The sequence below is a fragment of the Monomorium pharaonis genome, chromosome 11 (genome assembly GCF_013373865.1).
Source record: "Monomorium pharaonis isolate MP-MQ-018 chromosome 11, ASM1337386v2, whole genome shotgun sequence".
NCBI lineage: Eukaryota > Metazoa > Arthropoda > Insecta > Hymenoptera > Formicidae > Monomorium > Monomorium pharaonis.
In genome coordinates this window covers 8,887,107-8,899,418 of record NC_050477.1, presented here as the reverse complement: position 1 = coordinate 8,899,418, position 12,312 = coordinate 8,887,107, and the positions used below count along the sequence as shown (strand labels likewise).

Here is a 12,312-nt window from a genome sequence, read left to right as displayed (position 1 = left end):
TTAAACTGGTAATCTTGAGACAACATTAGCATTGTAATAGTCTTCGAGAAGTGTTAAGACACATCGATGATCCCAATTATAATTTGTTATTTGTCTACCATAGTTAATATGCCCAGCAGTATATATGAAAACCTGTGTTATATTCAAATAATATTTGTTTAAAAATTAATATATTTATTATTTGATTTAATCTATACATTTTTCTTGAAGAATGATACATTTAAATAAAGAAAAATTTAAAGTTTCTATATTATTACAAATATAAAGATATTTTTCTTAGCATTTTTTATTATACAAGATTATTATACAAGAAACACGATTTAAGTGATAAAATAAAATTTAATAGAAATCAAAATTAAATGGAAAAAAATAGAATCATATATTTAATATAATTTTATATTTGATTTTATATATTTATCAGGGAGAATATGAAAATGTCTGTTTGAATGAATTTTCTATTGAGAAAGAATTTTCTATTGAAAAAAAAAAGATCAATTTTACGCTATTGCAATGTAAAGAAAAAGACGATAGAAATATTTGTCAGAGTTAAGATCCGCTTTGCTTTTGATGAATATTTTACCTTAAATGGCAAAGTATCGTATTCCATGAGGAACATATACAATTGCGACAAGCATACAGCTAAATCCCCGTTTGTGAAATCGTAGGATATATTGAAACCGAGGGGACCAAATTTCCGTCTCTCGATCAGGATTGAGTGAAACATGCAAAGTGAGAATATAAGCCGCTTGAATGACAGAGCTTTCAGGTGATCTGGTTGCAGAAACTCGTGCATTTCTGTGACTTGTGTTAAATATGCATGTAACATATTGGCCTGTGTTAAAAATGAGAAACGCGAAGAAAACAGGATAACTTGATGAAAAATTATAATACTAATAAATTTGTATTATTTTTTTCATTTACGTACTTTTTTATATTGTGATTTATTATATAACAGAAATGAGTTTATCTTTAATTGCCTATAAACATTCGTGAAAATTTGTTTAATAAAGCATAAGAAAAAAATTATTTTATTTTAAAAAATTATATTAAAATAATGTATATCGCAATTATTTTAGTAATATCTTTACACCCCGAGGTGATTCAATCGTCATTTTGCTGCTATTTTGAAGAATATTAATGGAAAAGTGAGGCGACGGTGCAGATGTCAACCCGGAAATTTTTATGTGTAGTTTCAGATGATGTTTCCATAAAAAATTCAAATTTTGATATCTAACTTGGTGCTAAATGGCAATTCTGCAAAATTAAAAAACATTTATTAGAAATTATTTTAAAGTATTAAATTAATAATTTTTTATATAAATTAATAAATTATAATTATAAATTTATATATATTTATAAATATCATATATATAATTGTGACATATGTTTACTTGTCATGCGGTAAATGTATATCAAAAATATTTTATTATTTTTTCAATGTAACAATAGTTTAATTTTTAATATATAACTCGTATAATTTAATAATATTACGCTATAGAATTTTGTTAGTAATGAGTTTATTTCTACATAAACATTTATACATTTTTTAAGTGTTTTCAAATTTTATTTAAAAAGTGTATTTGTTAAAATATTAAAAGTAAATTTTTACAATATACAGATACATTCGCACGTGCTTAACAGTGTTCAAATATTGCGTATGTGATTATGTCTTACAGAATTGAAGAATTAATCGAGACTAAATAACGACTGCTTTTTTTCGATTTAAGCAGTGTTTTAACTTGTGACATTTATTTCATATGTACTGTAATAACGAGGTCAGTTATTACTGGAAATATCGCTGTTTTATTTCTTCTTTATTACGGATTGAAAACACTACGCAGCGCAATAAATCATTTTTCTTTTTTGCTTTACACATTATCGAGATAAAGCAGTTTTTTCTGTTAATATGCTTTTATTAAGCAAAAAGATATTTAAATTTTTATCTTTTGTAAAAGAAATTAAAACCTCGTATTTGTTATTCCAGAATTGTTATTGTACAAAATATGTATTTCTTTATTTTCGCAAAACAAATAGTTTTCAAAAATGGTTTTCATAGTGTATTGATATTTTTATGATAAATTAATTTTAGTATATAACATGAAAATAAATAGTTTTCTTGTTATATTTTGTAAAAGTAAATTGATAATATTTTATTTACTGTATTTTAGAGAACTTTTTGCGTATAGATTTGCATTATACTCTCTCTCTCTTTTAATTGTAAACTTTTATATTTTTATTTTATTAAAAATTTTTTTATTTTTAATAATAGATATGGAACATTATATAGTTTTATTTAATTTTAATATTTAAATATGCCATAATTATCTTTGCGAAAGAGATTTACCATTAGTTCTTCCTGTATTTTTTTTTAAATAAGAATTTTAAAAAATTGTTTTGTAATAAAAACAATATTAGTTTTCTATTAAAAAGTTTTCTATTTAAATTTATTTGAACTTATTTGTCGTATAATTATTACTTATTGGTTGTATTTAGTACTTTTTGGAAAAAAGTTTTTTAAATTTAAATTATCTTAGTGTAATTATTTGCTAAAAGATAAAAGATATTTAAATTATTGATTGTATTCAGTAGAAAAAGCAGCTTATTAAGTTGAACAGGGTATTTATTGTAAGTCAGTATGATATACATAATTATATATAAAGAAATTTATATTTTTATATTTTAGATAAAGAATAAATTTATCTAGCTATAAAGTAATTAATTAATAAAAAGAGTTTCTAACTTGAAAGAAGAGCCAAGTGCCCAAGTCTTCGCTGATTCCTTCAGCATAACTTGTGCCTTAAGCTCTTGACCCTGACAGAGATATCGCGTGCAACTTTTTGTTCATATTTAATTTATCGGCAAACTTGTATAACTCTACAGCTGGACCAGACGATAAGATAAAGATAATTGAGGTGATGTTGGACGATTCTTTCTAAATTGCTAACATTTCTGTAGTCTGAGGTCCGACAAATTGTTGGCTCAAATATTTTGTCAAAAAGATTTGCATAGCGTTAATAATCTTGTCAAGTGTTAAGCATTTGAGTATCAATAACTTCTCCAAATCGTCGAATTTTGTCTCCCATGGTTGAGGGAACGGTACTCTAAATAAACATTTTATCGTTAATGTGGAACCTTAGTTTAGTCATTTTGCACAAAAACAGGAAAGAAATCTTAGAAAACTTTTTAATATTTAATTTAATACAATACCATTTTCTAATAACTTCTAACAGAAAGATATTCTTGCAAGTAAGAATAATAGCGTTTTTGACCGATCTTGGGTCCGAGAGCGATTAATGACGTCATAAAGTCAATCACAGCCATTCTTCTGAAGAATGGAATAACTGTGATTGGCCAGTTCTAGAAGAATAAAAATCTGAGATGGGTTAACTGAACTCGGTTTTGCCCGGTAAAAAAGGCCATTAGATTTATTATTGATAAATAATGAACATTCAATTAAATAAATTATTTTATATTATAATAAATTTTTTTATATTAAGTATGTTTAATCTACTTTTCCTCTTTTTAACTAAAATTTATATAATTACTTCTTGCTGATTAATTTAACTTTACAATAATTATTGATGTGAATACGAGATTTAACTTGAAGGAAATTTAATACACTAGCTTACAAATGTGCTTCCTGAGTATCGAATATATTTTTAAATTCGGTTAACGATAATTTGAAGGATGTGAGAAATTTGTTGAACTTGGAAGCCGTTCTAAAGCTTGAATTTCCTGCCAACATTGCGCGGTAATCCATTCTGATGCGGGATTTGACTATTTCTAAAAGGGGGATACATATCTTCAGATAGATATCGGTAGTATGTGACAGGGATAAATATTTTGTCACGTATTTATGCTTTCTGAGCACGTAAGAGCTATCCATATAAAAACACACTACATATGCTGTTTTACATGCAGCTTGTAAAACAGAATAGTTGAAAAGTACTTGTATATTTGTGTGTAATGAAGAAGTTTATTTTATGAAATTTGTGATCTTTAAAATTGCAATATAAATTCAAGTTTTATTTTTGTTTAAAATTATTTTATTTACTTTATTTTTATTTATAGAAGAGGCAATAGGAGATTAAAATATATTTTATCTCTAGATTGGAGACACATTAAAAAAAATCTCTCTAAATATATTTTATATCTTATATCCTTTTAGATATTTAAGTAATAATGCTAAATATATATTAGAAAGAGAATAATACAGAATATTATTAAGTAAATTTAAACTTATTTCTTAACTTTAATAAGTTACTTTTACAAAAGTAATTATATTATGTTAATATGTTAATATTTGATTATACGTTAAAATATAATTATTCATAAAGTTTTTGTTGGAAAAAAATAATTGACATATTAGACATAATTAAATATTATATAAAATATTATTGTCTAAATATTATATAAATATTATTATAAAATTGCTTTGGAAATTAGATTCTAACTAGGTTCTAAGTTCTAATTAACTACGAAGCGTAGTTAATATAAATTCGGTTCACGTTTTACCCATGTCGGTGTGGTGGTCGTTGTAAGAAAGTGTCGTCATTCTATCGGATCGATTGTACCATTATCTAAAAGAATACGTGCGCAGACAAGAAAACCAAAGTGCAGTTTGTGTTTTTTGAATAAACTTCGACAGACATTCATGAAGAGATCAAACGTGAAGTTCTTGTTGATAACCGCAATCCGTTTATTAATATTATCTATGAAATTATTAATTATTTTACTTCACAATTAACTTTATGATTATTAACTACACGTAATTAAATTAAAAATTGCACATTTGAATATGTATTATTCATGTCAAATGTTAATAACAGACAAGATTTTAATTGATATTATTTTTATATACTCTGAACAAAACATTATTATATTAATGAAAAGTTTAGTTTAAAAAAAATTCATGTAAAAATCTTGTAAAATCTATTTAATTTATATTTAATAGATAAGCTTGAATCAATGACACAATAGTATACGATATCAGAATGCAAAAGCTTTACTTACTCTGCTTTTTTCAGTATTTGATATACTATTATTGAGTATAACGATGAACCATTCTAGGGAATATTGATACATGATATCAATACGCTGGAGATCGGCAATACAAAAGTATAATATTTGTGCCCGATTTGCTACGGGCATGTATAATGATCTCGTTAAATCAATGTCAGCTTGTGTAAGTTCAGCGGTCTCCACCTTCATCTGTAATACAAAATTATCTGTAATTTATTGTTTATTTTGTATAATAAAAAATAGAGAAATAATATTATTGTATTTTTAATATTAAATACACTTTATACTTTTTTACAAATCAATGTGAATAGATAGAATAGACGTAATATATTATTTTTAATCTAAAATTTATTACCATTGAATCGATATTTTTTTAAATACAAAGAAAATAACAGATGATTTTATTATTAATATTTATGTCTATAATAATACGATATTTAATATATCTTTTTACCTGGATTTCTTTACTTTTGGCTTTCAAAGCTTCCAAGCTTTCCAAAATAATTGATGATGTTGAATCAAATCAACATCATCAATTATTGATCCTTTAGATGCCGTCAGTCTATAAAGAATTCTATGCTCGATCTTCTCCAGATCCCATTTCATTTCAACACTTGACACAATAAGTGCATTCCTATTCTGTTCAAGATCAGGACGTTTATGTATAGTGACTAGAGACAGCATTTGATCGATAAGGCCGCTATATAGTTACATATACATATATATAAAATTAGAAAATCACGAATCAAACATCAGACTCGATATACGTTACTAATTAATAAGATTTTATCTGAGAAATTATATTTTAATTGTGGAAAAGGATTTTTAATTCTGTAAAGACAATTGGAAGATTAGTGAATTGGAAATAATCACATTGATCGATAAAACATTACAGTTTTATTACCTCTTTAATATTAATTTTTTATGTTGATTATAATTTGTTATGAATTAAATATATTAATATTTCTTAATTGTATAATAAATTTTATAGGATAAAGATGTAAAAACCGAATATTCAGAAAATATCTAATTTTTCTCTACTTCAGAAATAGTTTGATTGAAATTATATTTATTATTATTAAATATAATTTTGTAATTATTTTACAATAATAAAGAAATAATACTGAATTTGTAAAACTTAAAACATATTTTGCAGATAGATTTTTTCCAAAGAAATTAAAGTCTCACCTAACAGTTAGAGCGGAATTGACTATTAGTACTTTATTTGCTACATCTGGTATATAATGAGGATTCGGTTATTTTGTTGTTAAGTAAAGACGAAAATTAAAATTGTAGGGCACGATATTCTCGCCAATTTTAATACTCAGCTGTCCAGCGTGTTTGAATAATGTACGAGTGAGAATAGGATCAAGGGAAGCTTCCAATTCAGTACTGACGTTTTCAATTAAGCATGGGTTTATAAATTGTACACAATTTTCAATGGTATGTAATAGATACTTATCAGTCATTTTTGTAATGAAAAGGCCGATTGGTTTACACTACAATCGAAAATTTAATTAAAAGAACAGAAAAAATTTTAATTGCTATGCAAATAGTGAAGAAAAATCACTAATACTAGTATATTACTTTATTTTTAAATTATATTTTTTAAACAAAAATTAAAAATTAAACTTTAAAATATAAATGTAAAATATAAACGATAAAGTTTCTTCTATCAAATGGTGTAGTGGTTTTTACTATTATTATTTTATAATAATTAATGTTTTTGTAACAAAACAAAAAGTCAACATCTGAGAAATTGAGTTCCAAAACTAGTAATAATATCTATTCTACTACATATTATGCTAAACTAGCATAATAGGTAGTAGAATTTAGACACCACTGGTGAAATATGTAGTGGAGGAGTTAACTATAAACTATAAAATAAATTGATGAAATAAGTAATAAAATATATTCCTATGTATTAAGTAATAAAATTCATGAAATTAAAAAACTAAAATTGAACATTTTAAAAATAAAAATGACCTAATGATTAAAAAGTGAAAATAAACAATTGATTTAAGAAAGAATAGATTCTTTTTATTTGAATACAATTTGTTTGAAGTAGTTATATAAATAGTTATATAGAAAGAACAAATTTTATACATTTATGATATATCTGTTCTCAGTATTAAAAAATGCATTAATTTAACAACTGTTCCTCAATGATTATATGTTTCATATTACATTATTAAAAAAACACGAAAGAAAAAAATATAGACAAAACAGTGTTAAACTTTTGAACTTCAAATCTAATTTCTTCAAAAAATTAGATTAACTATTGTACTAAATTCTTTAATAATAATAAATTCTATTATAACATTATGATCTTATATATATATGTAATAAGAGAATTGTCTGTAACGTACTATGTAAATAATATAAAAATTTAATATTTAAAATATATTTAGGAATTGTTTAAAAATTTTCTGTTTTTAATTAGGACATTTTTTTAATGTTTATGTCTATGTTATGGTCAAACCCCGTTGCGCGGGCGTTCCTAGGATTGATTGATCAATGCGCGGAACAACCAAGCGTTTTTGTCAAAGTCCGAAATAGTTTTGTATTTCGACCAGTCAATCCTAGAAGCGCCCGCGCTATGGGCTTTAACCATGACATCTATAATAAGCATTTTAATATGTATTTTTTTAAATAAAATACGATTAAAAGTTTATATTTTTCTATAGTATATACATATGTAAATTACTTTTCTGTAATAAATGTATTTCTGAAATTATTGTTTGAAGTGTAAAAATTAAATTCATATATATTTCGATTTAATTACTGTTTTATCAAATAAAGGATACATTAATTTTACATGAATAAAATATGAATTAAATTAAAGATTCCAATAATAAATTCCTGTTATAATAATAATTGTAAATTTTTATGCTTTTGCGTAACGTTCACATATTTTATATGATCTATCTAATAAATAATATAATTTAATATATCTTTCTCTTTTTCTCTTGTTTTTTTTAATGCTTTATTTCAGAAGATTCTTATCGTCAGTAATATGAAGTATAACTTCTGCAAAAGATATTTAAAAAACTTTTACTTTTCTCTGTATAATACCTACCATATTGCGATTCCACTTGTTTGCTTGTGCTTGAGGATCAATGAAGAGGGGCCATCGCTTGGAATTCATTACGAGGACTGCATTCTCAATAGATAGGGTATCCCTTGGCAAACCATTCATATGCCAACTTGTTATCTCCATTTGATTGCTGAGAGTTAATATCGGATTGCAACCAAGGGTGTGAGGAACATCTTCTCTGAGAGCGTTGTACCAAGATTGCAGAAGATTTTGGCGATAAACATTCGTAAAAGATGTTAGATACTCAATCGCACCTGCAAGCAAGATGGAAGCTTCTGATACAAAGGAATCGTGTGAAATCAATCCTGTTCTGCTACTGGAATGGACAAAGCTACTGGGACACTCGATTAAATTGCTGCATGTGAAGCTTTGTCAACTTCATGTGAATGGAACAGTAAACAATCGTCACCAATGAACTGTACGAAGACATTGTGTTATTTCTAATAGGATTAAGATTGGAGAGAAGCCATGAGAAATATTTGTTAACATTTGACAACACTATAAATATTTAAAGTTACAGTTTAAAGTTAGTATGTAAAATATTGAATTATTATTAGAAATTAGAGAAAAATTGTTGCAATAATCATTAAATGTATTACACCAATTAAAAATGTTTTTATGACACACATTAAATTGTTATGAAAATACTTCTAATGTTCTTGTTTGACAATTTTTATTTTTCTTTATATGTACATTCATTTATCTTTATATGTATATATAAAGTCACTATTTTCTGGAAGAGCCAAGATTCTACCATTTTTCAAGACAGAAAATTTAATTTATTAGAGAATAATAGTAGTGGCTGTAACTTTCTTATATAATAAATGTCTATTTTATATTAAAGTAAATTATACTTAATTTTAGAAATCGACGCTGTTAATATATTAATTTAGAAATTATATAGTAACAAATTTTCACAATACATCTCTTAAAATTAAGCAATTATCGATAATGATATGCTTTAACGCCATAATTTTATGTTGTTTATTTCTTCAGCAGAATTCCATTTATCTCCAATTTAGTGTTATTTTAATAATACAAATTATTAAAATAAGTAGATAATGGAATTAATTAACTGTTATACATTTTATTCGCTGTTTTCTATTTTGGATTGAAATATAATAATCTGTTAACTTATTTTCTTATTTAACATTAAATTAAAACATTATATTGTTGCATATTATGTAATATTGTTGCATATTATCAAAATAAACTAACAAACTGTCTGCTAATTTTCTAGAAATTGTAAATTTATATAAAATAATAATAAATTAATAAACATAATATCTTTTGAAATTTAAGAGAATGTTATCTTCGTAAAACTTTTTATATGTAAGCAAAAGTAAATAAATGTTGCGCACCTGACGATAAAAGTATATCACCTACAGCATTCTTTAAGAACATTTTTATATTATTTAGCATATATTGTGATCCATCGTTTCTGCTCATCCGATAGGCCTACAATTAGTCTTACAGATCGTGTTATTTGTTCCCCACAAAGTTGCATCTGTCTTTCTAGTTCAGCTTTCTTTGCTTTCTCTTCCCTCAACTTATCTTGCAATTTTTCAATTTTTTTTTCTCTATCTCCTGTAATCTTATCATAGCACCTGCCAGCGTTATTTTCGTTTCAGCTAGAATTTTCTCTGCTTTTGCCAAAGCTGCCATTTTAGGTGCAACTTTTTTATTTACGAAATAATAGTTGTACATTGCGTGGATCCATAAGCACAAGGAATAGCAAGCCCTCGAAATGTGAAGTATCTTTTAATTGTAATTTAATAAATTATGTAATAATAGATATATGCTTGCTTATTTGTTTTATTTATTAGTATTTTTTATAACTTTTTAACAATGAGAGAAAAAACAATTTTTTAAATTAAATTATTAGTAATATTTTGCTGCACATACATGTATTTAATAACAAAAATTATTTTTTAATATATAAAACTAATTTGTGACATAGTATATAAAAATCTGTTAAAGTTTAAGCGACAGTAAAAAATTAATTTAAATTTTATAAAACAAATATTTTCATGTGTAAGAAATACTTTAAAACATACAGTTTATTATTATACAACTGAGTTACTTTATCTGGCTGGAAATTGGGATTTTCTATATAACCTTTTAATTTATTGATAATTTCCTCTGTGATATCTTCTTTTCTAAAATGTGCCATTGTATATAGAAAATGAATTGGATCTGCTGCCAACATTTGAGAAAGAGTTCCAGGGCTCCAATAATTTAATATCTTCTCATTGGGAACCTTCCCTAGAAGCTACGAATAATTATACTTTATAAATTTTTTAATTTCTTATAGTAATTAAAAATTGTACTGAACTTTTTATGGAAACATTAAACTAATATGTATTGTTGTAAAAACTAAATATATAAATACATAAATTAGGTAAATAAGAAAAACCACTTGTTAGATTCGATTTTTGTGTGATTATGATTGCATAATACAATAAAATAAAAAATTAATCAAAGATGAAATAACAATATTGTGGCCAGTAATTAAAATCAAAAGTAAGCAATTTTCAAAGTTGACACACTTACAAATTCTTTATTATAGTTACATAAAGAATTTGTGTCGACTTTTAAAATTGCTTACTCTTGAAAATAAAAAATGTTATTCTATTAATATTTTGAAATTATTACTTTATGATGTTTGCGTAATTGTATGTTTCTAAGCAAACCTTGTTTGGTTTTACATTATTAATAATGCACATTGCCTCAATCACTAAGAATACCCCCACTGGCAGTTTTTTCATCATTTTTACTTCCGTAATATCATGCTTATTTAATGCCTTTAAATTATCTTCGGCAGCCTTGAGCATTGGTTTTACTTCACCCATGTATGTACATATGCAATTTACAGACGTTACAGACGTAATCAAATTTTGCGCAAAATCTTTTCTTGAATATTATAAAAAAATGCTGTGGCATTTTACCAGACATATTTTTTGTAAAGTACGTCTTTTTAGCGAGATGTTAAAATATATTTAAAAAAAAGAATGCTAAAATATAATTTTAAATAGTATATATATTTTTTATTTATAATTTGTAAATAATTTTATTATTTTAGAATTTATAATACTTTACTAAAATATCCTTTTATGAAATTTTTTAATAATTAGAAATATTAAATTGTATTTAAATATAAATTTATTTAATGTAATACAAAAATATACAAAAAGAAATTAATAACTAAATCAATATTGATAAAAATAATTTACGCGTTTTATTTATTTTTTATTTTTTAGAATAAAAACCAGGTAAATTTCTTGTTATGTAAATTATAGGTACACAATGTATGCAAGCATTCTTGTTGTATATATTTTAGTAAGTTTGATAAATTATGTGTTGTTTTAATTGTAAAATTTTACGTCGACAAAATTCTGACATTTTAACTGTATATGAAGCGATACGTTTTTATGAAAACGGAACGTTAAAGTAAATAACATGTGATACTTTTTTGACGTGATATTCTATCGTAAGATTGTTATTATTTTCAGCACATATTTTTAATTTTTAATTGCTCAAATGTAGTGAAAGAATTAATATGTATCGAGTAAAATAGTGTACGGTTTACTCAATAAATATAAAATTTACTTATATTATTCTGTAATAATTATTATGTAATAATTATGGAGTAGCTAATTAGGTGAAACTACACGACTGTATACAATATTATAATATCAGTTTTCCAGAAATATTATATAACATAAGTTTTCTCTTATTGCATCTTTTCTCTCGATTTTATAACAAATTTCTGTTACCACATTGTGCAAGTGCGTGCACGTGTGCTGCTAAAGCTTTGAATAACATAATTTAAAGCATACTGCTCTCGCAACAGGGCTTTTACTTATGCTTCACGAAGATAAAACGTACTTAAATCGGCCTTTGCCTCATCCCTGATCGCTTTATTCTCTTCCTTCATTTTCGATGCCGCCGCTTCTTGTTGCATAGTCACCATTTTGGTCTTTTCTGCTTCAATCGGTAACGAACAAATTATAAGCTTTGTGTGTTGACTACATAAAGCGTATCTTGTGAAAAAGAAGATACAAGTATATCAAATCTTTTACGAGTTCTTTTAATGAATAATTATTAAATAATTATACATTAATATATATATTAATATAAATTTCTTGCTTTAATAATATATATAATATAAAATAACAAATTTTTTGTAGCCA

General features: G+C 24.8%; 1 protein-coding gene across 1 annotated transcript; it reads right to left on the bottom strand.

The window, feature by feature from the left end:
- Positions 1-12,092, bottom strand: LOC105830539 (dynein heavy chain 1, axonemal-like). The gene is made up of 5 exons (XM_036293839.1): positions 12,008-12,092; positions 8,102-8,373; positions 5,014-5,211; positions 581-832; positions 1-132 (listed from the first exon to the last, which is right to left on the bottom strand). The coding sequence occupies exons 1-5, from the start codon at positions 12,090-12,092 to the stop codon at positions 1-3; spliced, it is 939 nt and encodes a 312-aa protein (XP_036149732.1).
- Between the last annotated feature and the right edge of the window lie 220 nt (positions 12,093-12,312).